The sequence below is a fragment of the Crinia signifera genome, chromosome 12, assembly GCF_055691185.1.
Source record: "Crinia signifera chromosome 12, ASM5569118v1, whole genome shotgun sequence".
In the NCBI taxonomy this organism is placed as follows: domain Eukaryota; kingdom Metazoa; phylum Chordata; class Amphibia; order Anura; family Myobatrachidae; genus Crinia; species Crinia signifera.
Window position 1 is genome coordinate 21,772,738 of NC_139228.1, and position 24,889 is coordinate 21,797,626.

The following is a 24,889-nucleotide window of genomic DNA, read 5'->3' on the forward strand; positions in this document are numbered from 1 at the left end:
ACATCCTTTGCATTATGTGACTTGTCTGTTACTGTACCACCAACATCCTCTGTATTATGTGCCTTGTCTTTTAATGTACCACCAACATCCTCTGTATTCTGTGCCTTGTCTGTTACTGTACTACCAACATCCTCTGTATTCTGTGCCTTGTCTGTTACTGTACCACCAACATCCTCTGTATTATGTGACTTGTCTGTTACTGTACCACCAACATCCTCTGTATTATGTGCCTTGTCTTTTAATGTACCACCAACATCCTCTGTATTCTGTGACTTGTCTGTTACTGTACCACCAACATCCTCTGTATTCTGTGACTTGTCTGTTACTGTACTACCAACTTCCTCTGTATTATGTGCATTGTCCGTTACTGTACCACCTACATCCTCGGTATTATGTGCAATGTCCGTTACTGTACTACCAACATCCTCGGTATTATGTGCCTTGTCTGTTACTGTACTACCAACATCCTCTGTATTATGTGCCTTGTCTGTTACTGTACTACCAACATCCTCTGTATTATGTGACTTGTCTGTTACTGTACTACCGACATCCTCTGTATTATGTGCCTTGTCTGTTACTGTACTACCAACATCCTCTGTATTATGTGACTTGTCTGTTACTGTACTACCAACATCCTCTGTATGATGTGCATTGTCTGTTACTGTACCACCAACATCCTCTGTATTGTGACTTGTCTGTTACTGTACCACCAACATCCTCTGTATTATGTGACTTGTCTGTTACTGTACCACCAACATCCTCTGTATTATGTGCCTTGTCTTTTAATGTACCACCAACATCCTCTGTATTCTGTGCCTTGTCTGTTACTGTACCACCAACATCCTCTGTATTATGTGACTTGTTTTTAATATCTGTAAAGCGCCTTGGGTCATGTTGAAGAATGTGCACTATATAAATGAAACTTTAGTAGGTACTAACTAAATTTGCATAGTTTACAGTGCTAGTTCAGGCATTTCCAACGATGGCCCTCCAGATGTGAAAATACACATCCCAGCATGCTTTGACACAGTTTTGCTATTATAGAATGCTGGGATGTGTAGTTTCAAAACATCTGGAGGGCCAACGTTGGACATGCCTGTTCTAGTTCTTAAAATGTATGTACACGATAAAGCAGACTTCAGGAAATATGTACCAAGATCCCAATATATTATCAGAATCAAATAATTTCCTACACCTTACTCATTTTTAGTCTGCATTTGCCCAACATGTGTCCTCTTTTTGCATTTGTTGCAGTTGTGCCAAGATGCCGCTCATTAATACGCCAGGTGGCATGAGAATCTGGAGTTTGGATGTCTTTTTTGCCAGAAGATGGTTCTTAGATGCGACTAGGACGCAAGTGTTAATGCTGTATGACACTGGGTATGGGTCACTGGGTCGACCAAATTAAGGTTGACAGGGCTTAGTTTGGCACATGAAAAAGTGTTGACGTGGCTGAGGTCGACAGGGGCAAATGTCAACACAAGCATTAGGTCGACCGTCAAAATGTCGACAAATTTTTCACATTTGTCCCGAATGTCTACACAATCGACATGGACATCGAAACCGTGCACTGCTTCGGTACTTGTGTATTATCTGGGCGCCCATCGCATCGCATACCACTAATTATGGTATGCGATGGGAACCGATTTCCGGGCGCAAAGACCCGCATTGTGCGATAAAATATCGCATCGCATGCCATTAGAAATGGCATGCGATATTAAATTGTACAGGCACCCCGATGGGTGATTACTATGTTAAATGCACCCCTATTGATAAAGCCACCGGGCAAGGGGACGCGGATTACATGTGAAGTAATCCGCTGCGCTCGCCACACTATCTAAAATCAACTCCTTGCCGACGTGGATAGTGGGGGTATGAAAAGGTCGGAGGATGCGTTCCGCTGCGCTAGCCATGCTTCAGGTGGCCATTGATAGTGGGGGTGCATTTAACATAGTAATCACCCATCAGGGTGCCTGTATAATTAAAAATCGGGTTCAATTTTGTCGCATCGCATGCAACGCGACCAAAACTATGTCGTACGATGGAAATCTTGGGTGCCCAGATAATACACAAGTACCCTATATTCTCCTGCCAAACCCTAGTGCTGTGATGGCTAACCTTGACACTCCAGCTGTTGTTGAACTACACATCCCAGCATGCCCTGCTACAGTTTTACTATTTGGCCATGCTAAAACTGATGCAGGGCATGCTGGGATGTGTAGTTCAACAACAGCTGGAGTGTCAAGGTTAGCCATCACTGCCCTAGTGCAGTGTTTTTCAACCAGTGTGCCGTGGCACACTAGTGTGCCTTGAGCTGTTCTCAAGTGTGCCCCCAGATCTAGTGTTGCCCAAATCAGCTTACAGCCACCACCAGTTCAACTGTTATTTACTGGTCTCTTCTTTTCATGTAAAGGCCCAATGTAGTTTATTTTTGTTACCTGTGGGGACCAGTGTGATTGTTTTTTTATATGGGAGCCAATTGGATTTTTTTCCTGTGGGGGCCGATGTGTTTTGCCCTGTGGGGAGCTCATGGTGTGCCTGGGCAATTTTAAAATCTTATTTAGTGTGCCGCAAGGTAAAAGGGTTGAAAATCACTGCCCTAGTGGATGATAAGGCAATAAATACTGCATTTCGGCTCAAAAAAAAAAAAAAAATATCATGTTGACCTTTTGACTGTTGACATTCCCATTGTTGACCAGGTCGACTTTAGCCACGCCGACTGTTTTGTTATGTAACGACCGTGTACCATAACACTAATATAGGTGTGCCACTAGTGAGGCTAGTTTGTCCTTTGGGGGTGACCAGCTGGGTCATATCTGGCTGGGGCCAGGTTGCATGAGTTGACCATGATCAGGTAAATTCTTGGACCACTGAGGTACTGGGAAGGTCAGACACAATGCATAAGAGAGCCAAACGATGATAATTTGTAGATTTCTCGATTCTAATTTTCGGAGCATTTGAATTTCTGTATAAAGGATACGGTCATCTCAGATGAATTCATTATCTGCCATACAAATAGGTCTTAAGAGTCTTAAAAGCTAGCAATCATTTTCTATATAGTTAGCTGTTAAAATTAGAGATGTGCGGGTTCGGATTTACCTGGATCTTATTGGCTTATCCAAAACACGACAGCCAATCGGAAAAATCCGACCTTGCGATAATTTGGGGATAAGAACGGAGTAAAATCGAACCTGCACATCTCTGGTTAAAAGCACGGTATTGCCTTTAAAATGTTTTTAAGATGATGCTTCAAAAAATAAAAAATAAAAATCTAAAAAGGCAAAAAAACAAACCCAAACACATCTGTGTGGTGCTAAATAGAACATTAAATCTGCTAGGCAGCAAATCTAACATAAGAAAAGACCAGTTACCAACATTTTACAGTATAAATAAATAGGGGACTAGCTCAGCAGGATCACATTGTAAATGCGCACTTGTGAACAATTAAACTTTAACGAGTCAGTCTTTCAACGGCTGTAAGTGTGACCAGCACAAGTTGAAGCAATTTGGGCAACGCTGCTTGTCGCTTGCAATCACTTCACGCCCTGTTGGCGGCCATTACCTTTTCAGAGTTGTTAAACACATCAGACTGCAGATTTCCATCCAGAAACTCATTAAAATAGGTCATCAGTTTCTGCGCCTCCACCGCTCGCTGCCGTGGTGTGTTCACCCCCTCCAGCTGGTCACCAAGATGACACACCTTCGTTGCCACGTAGCTGATGTGCTCGTCAAGCTCTTGGAAATGCTGAAAAGCAACCTGAGGAAAAATAAGGTGACGAGCCTTGGTCAGTTTGTCATAGAAACACAGCGGCCAATTAGCAGCACACGGATTCCTGATTGGCTATGATGCTTCTGATACTTTGTTTTAATTGTTGTCTTGTACTAATTTTACACCTATTTGTTCGACCTCTTTGCGGTTTGCTTCAATAATAAGTTCTAATATGGAGTAAAGACCCATTCACACTAGACAACACATCGTTAACCATAATAATGCCATAATGATATATCATTGTTCATATCATCTAGTGCACAGGTCTTCAACCTGTGGCCCTCCAGATGTTGTGGAACTACATTTCCCAGCATGCTCTGACAGTTTTGGCATGCTCTTATAGGAAAAAATGTGGCAATGCATGTTGGAACATGCAGTTTCACAACATCTGGAGGGCCATAGGTTGAAGACCCATGATAGTGTGTGCACTCAGTATCTCCCCTCCTCAAATATGTGCTGAACGCCCAATGTGGACTATATTGTCAATGATGCTTGCTAGTATATAGTCCAGGCATGTCCAAACTGTGGCCCTCAAGCTGCTTTGGCTATGATGCTTCTGATACTTTGTTTTAATTGTTGTCTTGTACTAATTTTACACCTATTTGTTCGACCTCTTTGCGGTTTGCTTCAATAATAAGTTCTAATATGGAGTAAAGACCCATTCACACTAGACAACACATCGTTAACCATAATAATGCCATAATGATATATCATTGTTCATATCATCTAGTGCACAGGTCTTCAACCTGTGGCCCTCCAGATGTTGTGGAACTACATTTCCCAGCATGCTCTGACAGTTTTGGCATGCTCTTATAGGAAAAAATGTGGCAATGCATGTTGGAACATGCAGTTTCACAACATCTGGAGGGCCATAGGTTGAAGACCCATGATAGTGTGTGCACTCAGTATCTCCCCTCCTCAAATATGTGCTGAACGCCCAATGTGGACTATATTGTCAATGATGCTTGCTAGTATATAGTCCAGGCATGTCCAAACTGTGGCCCTCAAGCTGCTTTGAAACTACACATCCCAGCATGCCTTGCCATAGTTCCAGCATTCCCGAATAGCAAAACTGTGACAAGGCATGATCGGACTTGTAGTTTCACTTTGCTCACTTATACCACCATCCCCTCCCCTGTGCCACCATCATCCAACCTTTAGGTCTGGCCGCCGGGTGGCTCATTTAGGTGTAACGGCTGCTGCTGCGGTGATGTTTCTACACCTTATACATGCAACGTTCTGTACTATGGGGCCGATTCAGACTGTGATGGTTGGGGTGTGCCTTACTGTTATCTGCAAAGAGAGGAGAAATCATTTGATGGTGGGTAACCATTGAATGATTTATCCTCTGTGTGGGTGCCTGCGAGCAGGTGTGTTAGGCTGTGTACACACGGGGGCGATGGGAGTGTGCATCGGCCATAAATCGCCGGGTGCGCACTCCCGTTTTCTCCCCCGTAGTGATCGCTGCTCGCTGGAACATGCTCCTGCGACCAGCTGATTACCACTGCCGGGCTCCCCCGGCAGTTTCTTTTTCATCAGCGACCATCTCTGGGACACTGAGCGATATATCGCTCGGTGATGTATCCCCCTGTGTGTATAGGGCTTGTGTACACATCTGCCCGCATCATATCACGGGGATTCGAGTGGCGGGGTGGGCATATGTATGTCATTTACCTGCTTGCTAGGCAGCAAATATACACAGCCTAGTGAGCAGGTCTGAATGACCCCCTATATGTCACTTTGTACATTTGCTCATCCTTTTTATGTGCTTTGTAAGGTGCTGCAGACCCCCTGTGGTGCCATAGAAAATAATGATAATGCTGTATTCTTCTGTACGTACACTGCGTAAAGGAACATCTGGTAGACAAAGGAAAAAAAGCCTGAACATAGCACAAAGCTTACCGGGTAAAAGTTGCATATTTCCTTAATGTAATAAAAGGTACTTGTTTCCTAGCATGGCGCCACCGATTTTGATTGTGAGCATCGCGTCGGAAAAAATCGCGTCGATCGCAATCGCATGCCAACCAAATCGCATGCGATGGACGCGATTTTGCATTGATTTTAATGTGAAATGACCCAAAACACCCCATTTTTATAGAAACCCTCCCTGACGTTTTAAATGGCCCCCAATTTTAATGCCACCCCGCTATAGACGCCAACCCGAAACATGGCGAGCGCAGCGAGCCCGCGATACCCCTACTATCCACGTCGGCGTGGAGTTGAAAATCGAAAGTGTGGCGAGCGCAGCGAGCCACCGAGCCCGAAGCGCGGCGAGCGCCGCGAGGGGACGTGGATACCTTCACAGGTATCGCGGGCTTCACAGGTATCGCGTCCCCTCGCTGCGCTAGCCACACTTTCTATTCTCAACTCCACGCCGACGTGGATAGTAGGGGTATGAAAAGGTCGGAGGACGCGTACCGCCGCCCCTCGTGGGCTCGCTGCGCTCACCACGCTTCGGGTTGGCGTCAATAGCGGGGTGGTGTTTAAAATTTGGGGGGCCATTAACCATGCTTTTTACACATATTCAATGTTAAATGGGCCATACGATCCGTCGGAAACGGGTGAAATTGGCTTAAATCGATGTAGTGTATTAAAGGAGAAAAAGAAGCACAAAAAAAAGGCTAGTGCAGATATTAGCAGGAGAGAGGTCATTAAAACAGTGGTGGAAGGAACAAGAGTGTGACAGGAAGTGGGTTGCACGTAGCCAGATGTGTCATAGGATCCGGGCATCTATCTTCTGTGTGATGTTTAGGCTAAATATTGCCCATATATACAGGTTAAAGGTGATGCAGTAAAAACACTGTAAAAGCCAAGGGACGTTCTAAAGGGTTGGTTGTATCATGTCACCATGGTGACAGTCATAATGTCGACATGTTCAGCATGTGAACGAGCACAAATGTGACACAAAATATCGAAAAGCAAGTTTAAACCCAACATTTTAACCATGGGTCGACCACTGAAGGTGGAATGACGGAACAAGAACACGGTCTGTTGTGGTATTACCTTCGAAGGGAATTTTCATTAACCCTTTGAGTGCCAACGTCGCCGTTCGCAACCCTCAAAATATACGGTAAAAATGCCAGCGCTGCTCAGTTATCTCGTATAAATAAATACAAATACGGCCACGTCAATTCATTGTACTTTAGTAAAATATTGCACCCAATAAAAGAACAGTCGCTGTGAGCGGCGCTGTCATTTGTAACGGATATTTTGAGGATCTCTCACAGCAACGCTGGCACTCAACGGGTTAAAAGAGGCTTGCCACCAAAATGATCTTTCCTCCTAAAACGATGTCCTTAACCCAGAGGTTTCCGGATGTTATCCTCAAGATATCCTGACATTCCAGGTTTTAAGTACAGGTATAGCCATGCTTGTGCACAGATGTTGTAATCAAAATGAATGGGGAACTAATTAAGTCACCTGTGCTTAAACAAGGATATCTTTACAGCCTGGACTGATTGGGTGACTTGAGGACCGCGTTTTCAAACCACTGCCGTAACCATTTCTGGCCCTATGTATGTGATATGACGGGGAACCAGCATAGAGACACAGTTACCAAAATCCCATACTGCACCCATTGTGAATTATAGGGACCCTAAAATCTCTATTTGAAGTCCACTGATTGTCGATAACCCATTTTATTGAGGACTGCTATAGGCCCTTACTTCTGGGACCCCAAAGTTAATTAATTTAATCCACAATTAAAGGACAGATCTCCACTCTTGAAGTCAAAAGGATTTTTGAACAGAGATGTTTGAGCACTTAAATGCAGGGGATGAGCAGTCAGGGGAGGCAGTGCTTCCCCTGTTATTTTGCTTAAAATAATACAAAGAATATTTGCCGGCGTATAAGACGACTTTTTCCCCCTGGAAAACATGCCTCCAAGTTGGGGGTCATCTTATACGCCGGGTGCACTTCGTAGACAGTACATATAGCCCCGATGTTTGCACCTTTATACAGGTCATACACTCTCCTCGCCCCCCCCCCCCCTTCTTATGCATACCTTGATACTTCAAATGTCTTTTTAGAGACATGTCAGTGCCGCCGCTGTCCTCCTTGCCTAACCGCCTGTCACATTCTGCAGTGACGTCGGCGGCAGGCTCGGGGATGTTTGCGGCGGCTCGGGGGGACTCGGGAGCTCTCAGGCACCCGAGTCCCCCCGAGCTGCCGCGAACATCCCCGAGCCTGCCGCCGACGTCACTGACATGTCTCTAAAAAGTATCAAGGTATGCATAAGAAGGGTGGGGTGGAGGAGAGTGTATGACATGTATAAAAGTGTAACCCTTGGGGCTTAGGCAGGGGGGATAGCGGCAGCACTGCAGGGAAGCTGCAGGTGAGGGGGGCTTACAACTTTATGTGGTGGATTTTGCTGGGGCAGGACAAACCTGCGCTGATAGGTTTTCCTACCCCAGCAAAACCCACTACTCAAGGGGTTAATACTGGTACTACAGGTATCCATAATATGGATTCAAGGGCGGACCAGACAGCTGCTAGTGACATGGAGTGTAGAAGGTGTGCGGAAGAGGGGGTAGTCTTATATGGCGAGTAAATAACAAACTCTATATTTTGAGTGGAAATGTTGGGGGTCGTCTTATACGCCAAGTCGTCTTATATGACAGCAAATACGGTACATACCTTTTACACATATTCTGTGTCAGAAGTATTTTCTTTGTATTATATTTGGTACTTGTTTCCTAGCAGGGCGCCCGTCGGGTCCCATCGCATACCTTAACTTAAGGTATGCGATGGGACCCGACCGACCCGGGCTTCAAAGACGTTTTTAATAGAATAAATGAAAAAATAAAAAAATAAAAATCGATCGCATGCCATTATAATGGCACGCGATGCGACCGACCCGATTTTTACATTGGACCCAATGTTAAATGCCCCCCAGACCCGATTTTTTTATTGTAAACCCACCCTGATGGTTAATTATTATGTCAAATGCCCCCCCATTGTTAACGCCACAATCAACCCGAAGCGTGGAGAGCGCAGCGAGCCCCGCGAGGGGACGCGTAATTCGTGTGAAGTAATGCGCTGCGCTCGCCACACTATCTATAATCAACTGGGGGTATGAAAAGGTCGGAGGACGCGTACCGCTGCGCTCGCCATACTTCAGGTTGATGTTGATCGTGGCGTTAACAATGCAACCGATTTTTCAGACCCGATTATAATCGGTGGCGCCGTGCTAGGAAACAAGTACCTTATTTTTTCAATTTGTACCCTGTAAGACAGTTTGGGAGGCAGCGATAATCATGCCTCCCAAACAAGCGTATAAGGGTATGAAGTGACGGGGAGGCAGGGCTAAGTCGTGGCCTAAAAAAGCCCATTAAAATAAACTGTGAATGTGGCACTTCTAGAAGTTCTTCATTGACAGGGGATGCTGTGATTGTGGAACATCACATCCAGTGTCAGCTGCGACCGCAGGGGGGTATGTCTCTCTGGACACAGCCACCACCGCACGTCCCTGCCTAAAAGTACTCATACTATTATAGGGTTAAAATTTTATTTACATAAAATATAAAATCACATGCACACGTCACATGTGCCAGTAAGCATGTCACACCATTAGAGGTTTCAGGACATAAATACCAAGCCTGTGCCTTAAGCACATGCTACTTCCCCCATTGGGAACCAGAGCACTTAGAAGCATTTGTAATAGTTCCCATTTGTGACCAAAGCTTATGAAGTATTTCAGCCTCCGCTTCTGTATAGCTACAAGACCTGTTCTTCACAGTCCGTAATAAGCAGAAAAACAAACAGTAAAAATCTATTCGCATTACAACTTCTATGCTTTTACTAGGTCCCCAAGTAACGGCGTACTAACATATGACCAAACAGAACCGCAATGATATACAATATAGCACAGGTTCTCAAACTCGGTCCTCAGGACCCCACACAGGGCATGTTTTGCAGGTCTCCTCACAGAATCACAAGTGAAATAATCAGCTCCACCTGTGGATCTTTCAAAATGTGTCCCTGGATAATGAATGCACCTGTCAGGTGACCTGGAAAACGAGCACTGTGTGGAGTCCTGAGCACAGAGTTTGAGAACCCCTGCAAAACAGTGCGGGCAGAACCTATATAATGAATACTGAAATAATGACACGGCGGTATATACTGTGATGGAGCAATTCTTTCTTCTTTCTGTTCTTACATTGAACACATCCTCTCACCTGGTTGTTTTTCTGAAGTACTTGTACTTTTTTGGCAAACTCTTTAGCTTCTTTCTGGCACTGATTTTCCAATTTTTCCACTTTTCTCTGAATCCGCTCATCCATCATCTTCAGTTCCTCAATGTGATTCACAAACTCCTCCAACAATCTGCATAGGAGGTTACAACAATGTATCATTACAAGGCCATCGCACTGTGTGTACACACCTAAAGACTGGGTACACGTGTCAGATACAGGTAAGCATATAGACTTACCGACAGACCGCTTGATAGGTTGGCCCTGACATAATAACTGGGCGAGCATTACAATTTTCCCACCTATGAATGCTTTCGGGATACAATCATGACAGGACTTAGAGTGACACCATGCCCGATGCATGACGAGCGCAGCGGAACACTTTGACGGTGTCCATGTCGACATTCGGGTAAATAAAAAACGACCTTTTGACAATCGACCTTGCCATTGTCAGCCTTCCAGCCCTGCTGACATTAGCCATGTCGACCTTCAGTGGTAGAATGCTTCGAAATCCACAGACCTATAGTGTTCATTGTAGCACCCTGCACCGGTCAAGCACCGTGTAGTTCCTCTTCCCTGCCTGGGTTGTCGCTGTCTGCTTTGAGGCTTCTAGCACAATCTGGTCTGTATTGAGATACAGACCAGACTGTGCTAGAAACGCCAAAGTAGAGCAATACATCAGGTAGGAAAAAGGGAGCACGGATTTTGAATAGTGTAGAGTGCTAGAATGAACACTAACCTATGCAATTTTGCACCCGGATAAGTACAAGCTCATGGCAGATTTGGTTATGCCTGCCTGCATTGGGGCTAATTGAATATCCCCAGAGGTGGTAAATAGCCATGGCAAATTATCGTGACTAATTGGATACCAGCCTAAATGTGAATGCAAATGGAGGCAACACAATAAATGGCAATTTGAGTCTACTCATAAGATATAAAAACCTGTGGTCACAAATAAGTACCTTTGAGGGTCGAATGTTTCCGCTCCTCCTCTGGACCCTCCGCCTGGAGTTCTCCATGCCAGTCGCTCAATGTATTCATCAGCAACAAACGGCTCCTGAAATCACAAACACATATCCAACATGATTTTCTGCCGCTGGAGTCAGCAGTCTAACATTTACATAACACTGAGCTGTCTAGTAAAAATTGCACCGCTTAAAAATTGGAGGTCCAGGTACAAATTAGTCTACAAAAACCTTCACTTTGTTGCTTAAACTCATGTTGAACAAAAAAAAAAAAAATCTTAATAATTGCTGCAACAATGAAATGTGTGGTTCATGTACATTTACAGAGGAGAAAGTCCTCACAGAACTCTCAAAACTAAAGTGGATAAATCAATGGGGCCAGATGGGATACATCCAAGGATACTAAAAGAGCTTAAAGGGGAGCTGGTAAAACCAATAACAGAATTATTCAACCAGTCACTAGCTACTGGAGTAATCCCAGAGGACTGGAAAACAGCGAATGTAGTCCTACTGCACAAAAGTGGAAGCAAGGAAGAGGTAAGCAACTATCGACCAGTGAGCCTTACATCAGTAGTAGGGAAATTGATGGAAACACTCTTAAAACAAAGAGTTGTAGAATATCTCAAAACGGTACTCTTTACCTAGCACGGCGCCCACGATGTCCATCGCGGTCATCGGGGGTAAAAAATAGCGGGCATCGCATGCACTAAAAAAACGGGTGCGACGCGATGCCCGCGATTTCCCATAGGGATCAATGTTAAAAGTGTGATTGGACGCGATTTTACTGTTCAATGCCCGCGATTTTTCCATAGGAAACAATGTTAAATGGACCACAGAGCCCTAATAGTCCCCCTGAAGTCTGAAATGGCCCCCACAATTGTTAACGCCACCCCACGATCAACGTGAACCCGAAGCCGTCCGGCACCAGTATGATGGTACCATACTACTGTATATGATGGATCTGGTACCGTATGATGGAACCATACCGTATGATGGATCTATTTATGAATTGCACACTTTCGCTTTTTGTTTTCAACAAGCCTAGCGCCGCCGAGATTGCGGTGCCTGGAGCTTCCCCGGGCACAACATTAGTCAGGCAGCAGGCTCTTTTAGCGGGGCGCTGCTGGAGGGGCAGGGCGCATTTTGCCCTTTTCTACATTGCCCAATTCATCTAGGATTCACCCAGGATGCTTTGCATTAGTTTTGCTAGGTGGCCATGCTGAAACTGATGCAAGGCATGCTGGGATGTGTAGTTCATCAACATCTGGAGGGCCGGTGTTGCCCAGCCCTGCACTAGACGATCGGTCATTTGATCTTGTGGGTGGGTAGAACCGACCTATTGGGCATGTTGTGCGGTCAGTGTGTACCCACTATGTCGCTGACTGTGCGACGGAGGAAGCCCGGGCACGCCTGCTTTGATGACGCGGCGGCCCGGGCACGCCTACACCGATGAACTACACATCCCAGCATGCCTTGCATCAGTTTCAGCATGGCCACCTAGCAAAACTAATGCAAAGCATCCTGGGATGTGTAGTTCACTAACATCTGGAGGGCAGGTGTTGCCCAGCCCTGGTCTAGTGTGTACCCAGCTTAAGTATTTAAAGTTTCTCCTGTGATTCTGTAAGATCCCAACATCAGCCCTTAATATTAGATTATAGGTGCATACAGCAAACAGATTTTACTCCTACTCCAAACATTGCATTCCAATTACACCACTTAATAAATGTATTTGAAAACAAAAAGCGAAAGTGTGCAATTCATAAATAGATCCATCATACGGTATGGTTCCATCATACGGTACCAGAGCCATCATACGGTATCAGATCCATCATATACAGTAGTATGGTACCATCATACTGGTGCCGGACGGGATCCAGACTGGTATTTACCCGACATCGGGATCCTGACTGTCAAAACACCGACAGCCGGGTTCCCGACGGCCACCTGCTATTTTCCCTCGTGGGAGTCCAGGACCCCCATAGAGGGAGAATAGAATAGGTGGCTAGCGTAGCGAGCCCGCAAGGGGCCTAGTTGCGCTCACCATGCTGTCTGGGTCCGGCCAGTCGGGATCCTAACGTCGGACCCCTGTACCACACCCCCTAGCACAGTGTGGGCTGTATTTCAGCAGTCATATGCAGACCATACACGTGCTAGAAGAACACCCAGGCAGGGAAGAGGAACAGCCCATTACTGTCACACTCTCTTGTATATTGTCACACAGCCCCTGTTGCTGTCACACCCTCATGTATACTGTCGCACAGACCCCATATACTCCCATGTATAGTCTCACTACTCCCGTATACCGTCGCACAGACCCTGTATACTGTCACACCCTCCTGTATACTGTCGCACAGACCCTGTATACTGTCACACCCTCCTGTATACTGTCGCAGAGACCCTGTATACTGTCACACCCTCCTGGATACTGTCGCAGAGACCCTGTATGGGGTGGGGCGATGGAGCAATCCTCGGGCCCCCGGACGTACCTCGAACAGCTCCGCGGTGGCGGCCATGGCGCCGGGTATGTGCAGGGCAGGCTCCCGGGCAGGCTCAGGCTCCGAGCACCATGAAGTCCCCGGGAGGAGATCAGACTGGAGCTGCCATCCTTACCGGAAGTGACGCGGACACCGGAAGCAGAGCGCGCACAGCAGCTGACTCCCCGGGCGGGTGAGCCCGGAAGTGGATGTCCTGTCAGCGGCGCACAGCAGGACGGCGGGGAGGGCGTGTGTGAGTGTCCCAGCCAGGAGCTTGCCGCTGTAGCTTCATTCTGTACGACATTCAGGGTATGCTGTGACCTGTAGTCCGCCAGCAACAGCATAGACACCAGTGCTCTGCGGCTCAGTGGTGATGTTGAGCCTCTGCTTGTCATTTATAGCAGAGAGAACAGTCTGGGGCAAGCCAGGTGTTGTGGAACTACAAGTGCCAGCATGCTCTGACAGAGATTAGTGTAAACATTTAGAAATGTTTTCAAGGGACCCTTTGCTGCTGAACCAGTGACCCCCCCCCCCCCCCCCCCAAAAAAAAACATGATTACTATACCACCCCGGAACAGGACAATTGGGGACATTTGCATGTACACTGATGACTGCAGCAGGCGTGCTGACATTGGTAATGCCCACAGAAGGTGCCAGCTGGACAGGAAGCGGTGCAGACCTGGATGTTAGTGTAATTACACCTGTATTCAGCAACTGGTGTCTTGTGGATAGAAGGCCAAACTGATTGATGTCTCACAGCAAACCTATATAATCTACAGATGTAGTCACGCTTACCCACAGCACGGGCACACGTGCTACAACCATGTGTGGAGCATTCATTCCTGTGGCCATGCGCATCCATGCGTCAAAGTTGGGGGCACACTTGCCGCACCATCTATGCTGCAAATTAAATAGTTTGTGACAAAGTTGAACATGGCTACATCTTTACAGCCACATATATACATATGCCTGCGTTACTTCATCATCAGGCACATAATGATGCTGAGTTTTTTATTTCTATACCCATGTATCCAAGTCTCCAGATGTTGGGGTTGAAAGAAAGTGACCAATATATTGTAATAAACACAATGCTGTTCCAATTAGAGTGCATTTTAATTATGTGAAGAAACTGAGTATGTTTATTAAAAATACTAAGGGGGCAGTGCACTACCAGACATTACTAAAATGTTGAGCTGCCCACCTTACCATATACAGTGAGCAAACATCACCTATTTTCCTGCACACCTCTCTTCTGCACAAGGGAAAGTTAGCACAGACAGGTGTGGTGTCCTTATCCTGGCTGTACCAGCGCCACTTGTACACATTGACCACGCTCACCACCAATCATTTCCATGCTCATTCTAATCCAGTTACAAACTTTCATTTCTTATAGAGTGGAAAGCGCCTTAAATACAATGACATAATACTGGGTCTCCATATCTATTTTATAAGAGCACAGCCGTACTTACATTGTAGTGTAATCGCCCAGCCAGTATATCTGTGATACAGCCAGTTTGCTAAAATCTGTGTTATGTTATATAGGTCCCTGTTTAATGGGAGTGCTTCTCGAGCACAATAATGCCTGTTCGTGGACTATGGATCTTAAGCCACCGAGTTGGGGAGTGTGGAGAGGTCAAATTCTCAAGGTAATAATGTTCCTTATTTTGCTCTATATCTCTATAAATATATATATGCATTTACCCAAATGTGTTGGGAACCATTGGTTGAAGGCCCCCATATTAGGCAGACTTGTCCTGAGTTTTCCCAGCAGCTTCACAGATCTCGCTAAGATTTGGCACTTGAAGTGCCATTTTTTTTACATGTGATAAATCGCGTGGGGGGGGGGGCCTTGATTAGCCGAGAAAGCTCCCTCAGCCAATCAGCGGCCACACAGTCTTTTAAATAGGATTTCTAAATTCTCCTAGCCGCACCCTGCCCGTCGCTCCCCTGGCCTCTGCTGCACTTAGAACCCGCAATGTCCCGCCGACGGCTGCACATAAGATTTATCTTATGTGCAGCCCATCCGATGCATATGGGACTGCGCATCAGATCCGAACAGACGTCATAAACTTCACATAAACTCACGGTGGCTGTCATCAGAAAGCCACCGCCCAGCCAGGGTGAGTTTCCGCCCAGTGCAAGTTTGCGAATGGATCGCTGATTGGCCGCTCTGTGTGAAACAATACGCAAACCACTCACCATCGAATGATTTTTACAGTGTGCAAGTGTGCGTAACTCTGAGACTTCCATAGCTCTGTGACAGAGACAAGCTGATCAAGGCCGTCGCTGACTTCACACACCCTCCCCTAAAACATCACGTCCGGCCTGCATTTTTTCAGACACACCCATAAACCGGCAGGATGGCGCCCAGAAACAGCGGCTTCCTGTCAGTCAAATAGCGTCCGGGTTGCGAATGAAATCTTCATACTTTTTTTATCGGTGTTTGGCATCGCACATGCATATTGCGACCCAAACACATGCAAAGTCATTTTTTTAATCGACCAGCTTGCAAATTTGCACAACAGCAATCCACTCTGAATCGGGCCTATAGCTTACAAGCAACTTAGCCTATAAGAGACTTTCCATTAAAGTTTGAAGCAAGTAACTCCGAATTAGGGATGGCTGTCGTTGCCTTTGCCATCGATGGTTGCCATCGATGGCAAAAGTGCAACAGGCCATCGATGGTGTATAAGTACGCATTGGATGACCTTCGATGTTTTTTACATATCGATGGTCATCCATTGGCCTGTGGGCCAATCAAAATATGGGGAGGGGCTTCGCGGTTGTTGGGGGGCAGAGCTATGCACTGTGTCCCGGCCCCTTAATGAAAAAATAAAAACTAAACTATTCAGTTAAGCCTGACATTGATGGTGGGAAACCATCTGGTTCTCCACCATCGATGTCAAATCGATTTCTAATCATCGATGGTCGATGGCCATCCCTACTCCGAATTGGTAAAAACTTCCCACACCTACACTCACTGCTGCTTCTGATCAGGACAAGTATCAAAATCTTCTGTGTTTATTGTAAGATCAATAATGACATCTATTAGACAGCGTACAAGTGTATGGGGCAGAGTTCGTACTTTTGTTTTCTCAAATAAAGTTAAATAATGCATAATATTGAATGCTGTATATCTGTGACTTGCAGGCGTTACCCTACAGTAGAAAAGCGAGCCAAGGCCTTTAACAGGTCGAGCTATGTGACCGTCCCCGACGATGAAGACCTCTTAAAAGCCCTTCTCCATGAACTGGGATTGACGGAAGAGAATAAACAGTTTGTTGAATACAGAGATAATTGTTCCAGAATCAATAAAACAAACGTGTACTCCGTGATCGTTCCTGAAGGGAAACTCTGGCCTGTCGTGGCCATTCAACATGGCAACTTCATCTACGTGTGTCTTCCTTTAGTGGAGCAGTCACTAACTCCTCCTCCACCGCTTATAAACATAAACAGCATCTCCGAAGCATTCGCCCTACTGTCCGGTATGACGCTGTTCATCAATTCCGGACTGAACACTGAAGCAGAGGTTTTATCCAAGCTCACACAGCTTCCTTTTCTGATCACTCAGGCTTGTCCGCTGGGCTCGCCGGTGAATACGGACTTACTCTCGCTGCCTGATAATGTTAGCAGCACCTCATTGGCCGAAGGTCATAAATCGCCAGCATGGAAGACCAGCAAGCAGAAGGGTAAAGCGCAGATTGAAGTATACATCACAGAGAAAGTTAATTCCACTCAGTATGACAAGGGCGATGATAGTGACACGTGGCAGGTATATGGGACAGTCTCCTGCAAGGTGAGTGTCTGTATCAGCAGCATTCTGTTCCTCACTGCTTCAGCCAGTACTCCACAGCTCCCATTGGTTTGTTCTCCGTCCCAAATCATAGGTTAATTCTATCACATATTGTTCTCCTGTTCAGCTCTGTTACGTATCCTACAAATGATGTCATGTTCTCTATTGTCTTATGAAGATCATGCAAACTTATATGGGTAATTGTCCAGTGGTTGCAGGATATGTGGCTTAAACTGCTTTTATGCTTAATAATTATACACTAACATGGTACAATGATGGAAACAGTGATCAGCCGCTCTGCCCGAACACATAAAGGGCCTGATTCAGGTTCACTCGCAATGCACATTAGGTTTGCTAATGGACAAAACCATGCTGAACTGCAGGTGGGGCAGATGTAACATGTGCAGAGAGAGTTATGTTTGTGTGCAGTCATCAACTGATTGCACTACTTGGGTCCTGTGTGATTCTGGGTTTTAGCCTGACCATTAGATGACAGTATCTGACTATGGGCCTAATTCAGAGTAGCTCACACATGTAAAATCTTTCTCAAATGGACAAAACCATGCTGCACTGCAGGGGGGGCAGATGTAACATGTGCAGAGAGAGTTATGTTTCTGTGCAGTCATCAACTGATTGCACTACTTGGGTCCTGTGTGATTCTGGGTTTTAGCCTGACCATTAAATGACAGTATCTGACTATGGGCCTAATTCAGAGTAGCTCACACATGTTAAATCTTTCTCAAATGGACAAAACCATGCTGCACTGCAGGTGGGGTAGATGTAACATGTGCTGAGAGAGTTACATTTGGTGTTATATTGTTTCTGTGCAGGGTAAATACTGGCTGCTTTATATTTGCGCTGGACTGTAGATTTCAGTTTGAACACACCACACCCAAATCTAAATCAATCTGCACATATTACATCTGCCCCACCTGCAGTGCAGAAGGTTTTTTTCTATTTGAGAAAGATTTTGCATTTGCGATCAACTCTGAATCAGGCCCTATGTTTGGTCACATGCCCATGGATTCGGCGATCCAGCTGAACAACTCGATCTGCAAGTCTGGTGGCAGTTTGGTCAAATCTGTTGGACCCTGAACGGCTGTAGCTTGTTGTATTACGCTCCTGATCCTATTGTCGTCTTTCTCTGAACGAGGCCCAAGTTCTGACCGAGAACAACAGCTTTTCTATTAGGGCAGTTCCATGCCGTGCAATGGTGACTACTGCTGTTGCGGTAGCCGTCTAATAGAGATCACTAATGCTGTGTACACACGGTGAGATTTTGTTTTCGATTTTAATTATATAGTTGAATCCAAATCAAATGGACAGCGAACGATTTTGAGCCTCATTCGATCCCTATGCGCGCTCCTGTTCAGTGTGAATCCAACAGTAAAATAGACTGTGCAGGCAAGACTATATAGAATAGAATAGAATCAACTTTATTGGCCATGTGTGCTTGCGCACACTAGGAATTTTTTGTGGATTACAGTACAGCATCAAGCAGGGATGAAAAGGGGGGAGACATTACATATATTACATAAAGACATTACAAGCATTTAATTTCTAGCTACGACTATGGTGGTCAGGTTGCCAAGTAGGGACACGTTGTTTGGCTGTTGATATTGGGATTGCAATCGCTTTGATTGGATTGTTCAGGTGATGGACGGCTAACGGAAAGAAGCTTCTTGTGGATCTGGACGTTTTGACGGGGATGGACCTGAACCGTCTTCTGGATGGTAGGATGTCGAACAGGATGCAGCTTGTCATTTGCGATCTTCTCAGCACGTTTCCTTACCCTGGATGAGAACAGATCCCTTATCGGGGGGAGGTCGGTCCCTATGATCCTTTCCGCAGTCTTCACTACCCTCTGCAGTTTTTGTTTGTCGTTCTCGCTTGCGCCAACGTACCAGATTGTGATCGAGGAACATAAGACAGACTCCACGATGGCGGTGTAGAATACGCACAGCAGGTCCTGTGGGATGTTGAATTTCCTGAGATGCCTCAGGAAGAACAGATCTGTACTATATAGTCAAAATTGAATGTGTTTTGCATGCTGTTTGATTGAATCTTAATCGATCAATAAGCAGGTAAGGCGCATCCATGTATGTAATCAGGTGCAGCAGTGTCCAGGTGCTAGTTAAAATAAATGGGCATCAGACCATCTATCTTAATGATGGTAAAAGAGGTTCTTTCGGGTTGGGATCATTGGGCCTTATTCTAGTTCAATCTTTCTGACAAAATCCTTCTTAGATGGACAAAACCATGTGCACTGCAGGGGGGCAGATGTTACTTGTGCAGAGAGAATTAGATTTGGGTGCGGTCTTACTTCAAAGTGAGATCTATATTGCAGTGGAAAAATAAAGCAGCCAGTATTTACCCTGCACAGAAACAAAATAACTCATCCAAATGTAATTCTCTCTGCACATGTTACATCTGCCCCCCTGCAGTGCACATGGTTTTGTCCATCTAAGAAGGATTTTGTCAGAAAGAGTGAACTAGAATAAGGCCCATTAAGTCTACAGCAATTTGGTCGACAATTGTTAGGTCGACATGGTTCTAGGTCGACATGGGGTTAGGTCGACAGGTCAATAACACAAGCATTAGGTTGACAGTGTCTAGGTCGACATGGGGTTTTTCGCTGTTTTTTTACCCGAATGTCGATACAGTCAACATGGACACAGTTTCCAGTTTACCGTTTCGCTCGCAATGCTTCGGGCACATTATTTTATTCTCCCACCACGCCCTAGTGGATGGTAGGGCATGAAATACCGCCTGTTGGCACATGTTGGCTCAAAAACAGTGAAAAACCCCATGTCGACCTTTTGACTGTCGACCTAATGCTTGCGTCAATCTAATAACCTGTCGACCCATCCCCATATCGACCTAGCGGTGTCGACCAGCTTGCTGTAGACCCAATGCCCGTATCCCCTTCTTGCATTGTAGCACAATAGCGCAGGTTACAGCATTATTTAGCATAGCACAAGAGCTGACATTCTGGCAACCCCTTGGTACTACTAAATACAGTTTTGGACCTTATGGATCCCACTACTTGGCTCACAATTAGGTCAGGGCAACAGTATTCCACCTGGGGGTGCTCCCAAGCTCGTGTCTCTGCTCAAAGTGGTATATCTATCAAGTTATAATGTTGTTAATTACTATGCGGACAGTGTAATGCTGACCCCCATAATGCAATTGCAGTACTAATGCTAATTAAGGCTTTTTAACATCAGCATTATAGCATTAAACATGATGGTAAAGCAGCATGTTGTTAGCCTGGTAACACTAACCTTCAGCAGAATAACTGCTCCCCTCTCTGGCCTGTCTCCCCACCTGCATTCCTGGGAATCCCCCTCAGAACCAAACTCCTGCATCATCACAATATTTTGTTCACACTGCAACACGGTTCAGTCAGCAGTAATCAGACTTGTTAAGGTCCATACACACTGGGATATTATGCCCAGCATGTATGGACAGCGATGACTGCTGTCATCGCTGGGGGGAAAGCCGCTCAGTGCATTCACACTGGCTTTCCTCTAGGGGGCGCCTACTAATAGGTGCTCGACAGAGCAATTCAATTTGACCATGTTGATTGTGAGGTTATCAGATTCACTGTAAATCTGTAATTACTATATTTTATTAGGTGTAGTAATTAATGTACTATTTTAGTCCGTCGGTACCCTCTTATTCTCCATAGATGTTTCTATCCCCCAAATCTGTGTGTATTTCCAGATCAGATCGCTCTTGCCCTAATATGGTCTGCCAGGAAATACCCAGGAAATAAGTCACCAAAAGGTTATGTCCAATTACCATACTTTTGTTCCTGCTATCACAGGAGGGTGGAAGCTGAGGGACAATCTTCACAGGGGGTGATCAGCCCATAATGTAATCAGCCGATTATTGTTCCTGCTGTTTACATGAGGGGGATAGCTGAAGGACAATCACCACAGGGGGTGATCAAATTCCCCTACTATCAACAGGAAGGTTGTCCACAGGGGGTGACCACCACATAATGTAATCAGACTGTGTTTTGTATCTTGTGTTGACTCTGCTATGCATATCTTGGCCACTTCCAGACTTTCTGGAACCGACCCCAGCAGGGGGCAGAAGCAGATGGGCAGCAGCAGTACCTGGGAGGGGGGATAAACCTGACTTGAATCCACCAATAGGGATTGAGTGCAAGCCCACTGATGGTATGGAGAAGCGTGGGAAATTGGAAGTTTTTAAAATGACTGGCACACAAGCCAGAAAGAGAATTTGATGGACTGTCCTGGACTAAGAGGTTATGCTCTGTCTAGGTATCGTGTGGACTTATATGCTATCACTGCTGGGTGGGCTAAGTGATAGTTTGCCCTGTGGAACTGATCTGGGACTGTGACTATACAAGGACTGTCTGTTTGGGCCTGCTACCTGAATATCTTTCTACTCTGCAATTTACCTTTGCCACTGTTTATTGTCTATTTGTGCGTGCTGTGGAAAATAAACCATTCTTCTGGTTTCATCTGCTCGGTGTCTGAGTGATTGAGGAACTCGTACCCTCACATTTGGCGGCAGCGACAGTGGGATCATTCAGACACCAACCTTCGAGCACAGAAAGCACAGAGAACAGAGGATCAGACCATATGTAAGGAAACGGAAAATGCAATAAGGTGATGTTCAGCAAGTGAGCAGGTGTCATTCCTGTGGAAAGGGAAAATGTTTCCAAGGAAAGAAAATCGATGCCTCAAGACCCCTGTAGCAGAGGAGCTCAGGGATGGAGGTTCTTCAGTGTATCGGCAGGCTGGGAAGCCGGATCTGTTATTTATTGTCAGGAAAATGCAGTATATCTGGAAGTACTGGGAAGACGCTCAGCAGATGGTCAGCGGGTGGAGAGTATCCAGCATACAGGACAAGTTGTGTTACCTGGGGGATGCATTTCTGCACTGTAAAGGTGAGGCCACCTCTTGGAATCTGCTGGGAGAGCCAGAGTTTGTAGAATTTACAGAGGAAGTGATTGCTACAGTTACCCAGATGCTACAAAGAGGACAATATTCTGAGGCTGAAGGACAAGTCCAGAATACATTGATGCCCCAGATAGAACCAGAGGAAAGGTCTAGAAGGGGGCTACTGCAATCTGGGCAGACAACCGAGGGGTCTGCCACAGAATTAATTGTTACTGCAAGAGAAGGGTCGTTGTCAGGGGGGCCCCTAACTGCCCTTGAAGAAATGAGTATGGAGGAGCTGATAGCAGAAGGTCAGCTGCGAGGTATACCCATCCGATCCTGCACTCGCGGGGAAATCCTTCAGCAGATCCTTCACGATCAGGGAGATCCTACAAATGCATTTGCTGATTATCGAGCATGGATCCTCCATTTCGGTGCACAGTTGAGTGTGTGGGAACAATTGCAGTGTCTGGAGGAGTGCTTCGTGGTGGCAGAGGAAGAGGCGATTGATCGGGGGCTCCTGGATACCCCAGCATGGCAAGATCAGTGTCGCAGGGGGCGTGATGAAAGGCACCGTTTGCAATTGATTCTCCCCCATCCTAGGGAGGAAGCTGCTCAGTGTTCTCTGCAGGGGGAGGTTATCCCCAACGTGAAGGAAGTGAGGCCTCTGAGCCAGGCACCCCGGGAGGAGCTGCACTACTGCTTCCCTTTTGCTGAGGTGGGAGATGCAGAGCTATTATCCTGCTGCCAGGGGATCTATGAGGACTGCGTCCAAGAAGAGATCGCCGTGGTTAGAGGAGTATCCGACAACATCCAGGCCACCAGCCCACCAGTCACAGATGACGTCGTGTTTCGGGCTGCCCAGCATACTCAGCTGGGGAAGGAGGCTATCGCGGAGAAGGAGGTGTGCGCAGAAGTAGCTGCAGGTGAGCATCTGGCTTTTAAGGGGACAGAGCTGACACAGCCTGTCCTGCAGCCACCAGCGGAATTGTTTGTGATGGAGGGTCCCTCCTCAGCCCTGGACATTGAGACCAAATGCTGGACTGAAATTTGCCATGCCCCTAGTTTGGGTTTGGGGGAGGAAGGACATGACGGGGTGGTGGAAGTGCCAGGGCCAGAGCCCCTATATTGGCCTGCTGTTTGGCCCCTGTTCCTTGGGCAAGAGGGGGAGGTGGAAAGTGGTCCCTGCCCCATTGTGCCCGAGGCAAAAGTATTAGTAGGTTACAATGTTGCAGAGGGGGGGTACCCAGAATCCGAAGAAGAGGAATCGCTACATCCCTTGTTAGTTCCAATGTATGACTTAGACTGTAATCATGCCCTTGCTGGTTCTGCAAACCAGCCGCCTTTTACAAGATGGGTTTGGTATGATGTCACCCTGTGGGACTCAGGTGGTATATCCAAACCCCAGATTCTCGGCTCTGCATCCCGCTATTCCAGGTTGTTATTGGTTCCTGAACAGCTTGGTACCGGGACTACAATAGTAGGGGAAGGAATGTGAGGTTATCAGATTCACTGTAAATCTGTAATTACTATATTTTATTAGGTGTAGTAATTAATGTACTATTTTAGTCCGTCGGTACCCTCTTATTCTCCATAGATGTTTCCATACCCCAAATCTGTGTGTATTTCCAGATCAGATCGCTCTTGCCCTAATATGGTCTGCCAGGAAATACCCAGGAAATAAGTCACCAAAAGGTTATGTCCAATTACCATACTTTTGTTCCTGCTATCACAGGAGGGTGGAAGCTGAGGGACAATCTTCACAGGGGGTGATCAGCCCATAATGTAATCAGCCGATTATTGTTCCTGCTGTTTACATGAGGGGGATAGCTGAAGGACAATCACCACAGGGGGTGATCAAATTCCCCTACTATCAACAGGAAGGTTGTCCACAGGGGGTGACCACCACATAATGTAATCAGACTGTGTTTTGTATCTTGTGTTGACTCTGCTATGCATATCTTGGCCACTTCCAGACTTTCTGGAACCGACCCCAGCAGGGGGCAGAAGCAGATGGGCAGCAGCAGTACCTGGGAGGGGGGATAAACCTGACTTGAATCCACCAATAGGGATTGAGTGCAAGCCCACTGATGGTATGGAGAAGCGTGGGAAATTGGAAGTTTTTAAAATGACTGGCACACAAGCCAGAAAGAGAATTTGATGGACTGTCCTGGACTAAGAGGTTATGCTCTGTCTAGGTATCGTGTGGACTTATATGCTATCACTGCTGGGTGGGCTAAGTGATAGTTTGCCCTGTGGAACTGATCTGGGACTGTGACTATACAAGGACTGTCTGTTTGGGCCTGCTACCTGAATATCTTTCTACTCTGCAATTTACCTTTGCCACTGTTTATTGTCTATTTGTGCGTGCTGTGGAAAATAAACCATTCTTCTGGTTTCATCTGCTCGGTGTCTGAGTGATAGAGGAACCTCGTACCCTCACATTGATATTCCTATGTCAGCCGATGATGCTACGCCCAAGTAAGCAATCAATTTTTTTGTGTTGTCACATGAGCATATAGACCCCTAATTAGTGTACTACATCCCCACACAGAGCTTGCTTTGCTTAACGTGCTTTGGGCTTGGTGTCTTGTTCCACTAACACTACGCTCAGCACACTTTACTGTTCAAGTATTGTATTATTATCAGCGGTGGCTCCAGAGAAGGGGCTGGCGGACAGTTCAAAATTCAAATAGGGAAGCCACACCCACTGCCAGTGAGTCAGTATGGAATGGCAGTTGGTGTGTCTCCCCTATTTGAATTTTGAACTGTGCTGCAGCC

General features: G+C 46.1%; 2 protein-coding genes across 4 annotated transcripts in view; one reads left to right on the top strand and one right to left on the bottom strand.

The window, feature by feature from the left end:
- EXOC5 (exocyst complex component 5) overlaps nt 1-13,671 on the bottom strand; it is a 29,850-nt gene extending 16,179 nt beyond the window's left edge. Inside the window, exons 1-4 of the mRNA XM_083166864.1 lie at nt 13,412-13,671; nt 10,923-11,017; nt 9,946-10,093; nt 3,563-3,757 (exon numbers count right to left, since the gene is read on the bottom strand). Coding sequence (XP_083022990.1) covers nt 3,563-3,757; nt 9,946-10,093; nt 10,923-11,017; nt 13,412-13,438 — 465 coding nt within the window. The 5' untranslated portion in view covers nt 13,439-13,671. The remainder of the gene's footprint in view (nt 1-3,562; nt 3,758-9,945; nt 10,094-10,922; nt 11,018-13,411) is intronic.
- Nucleotides 13,502-24,889, top strand: part of AP5M1 (adaptor related protein complex 5 subunit mu 1) — a 28,713-nt gene continuing 17,325 nt past the window's right edge. Inside the window, exons 1-3 of one of the 3 annotated variants that reach the window (XM_083166865.1) lie at nt 13,502-13,652; nt 14,942-15,045; nt 16,550-17,195. In XM_083166865.1, the coding sequence (XP_083022991.1) occupies nt 14,978-15,045; nt 16,550-17,195 (714 nt within the window). In that variant the 5' untranslated portion in view covers nt 13,502-13,652; nt 14,942-14,977. Of the gene's footprint in view, nt 13,709-13,952; nt 14,085-14,941; nt 15,046-16,549; nt 17,196-24,889 lie in introns of those variants that run through there. The other 2 variants (XM_083166866.1, XM_083166867.1) reach the window with 2 other exon arrangements.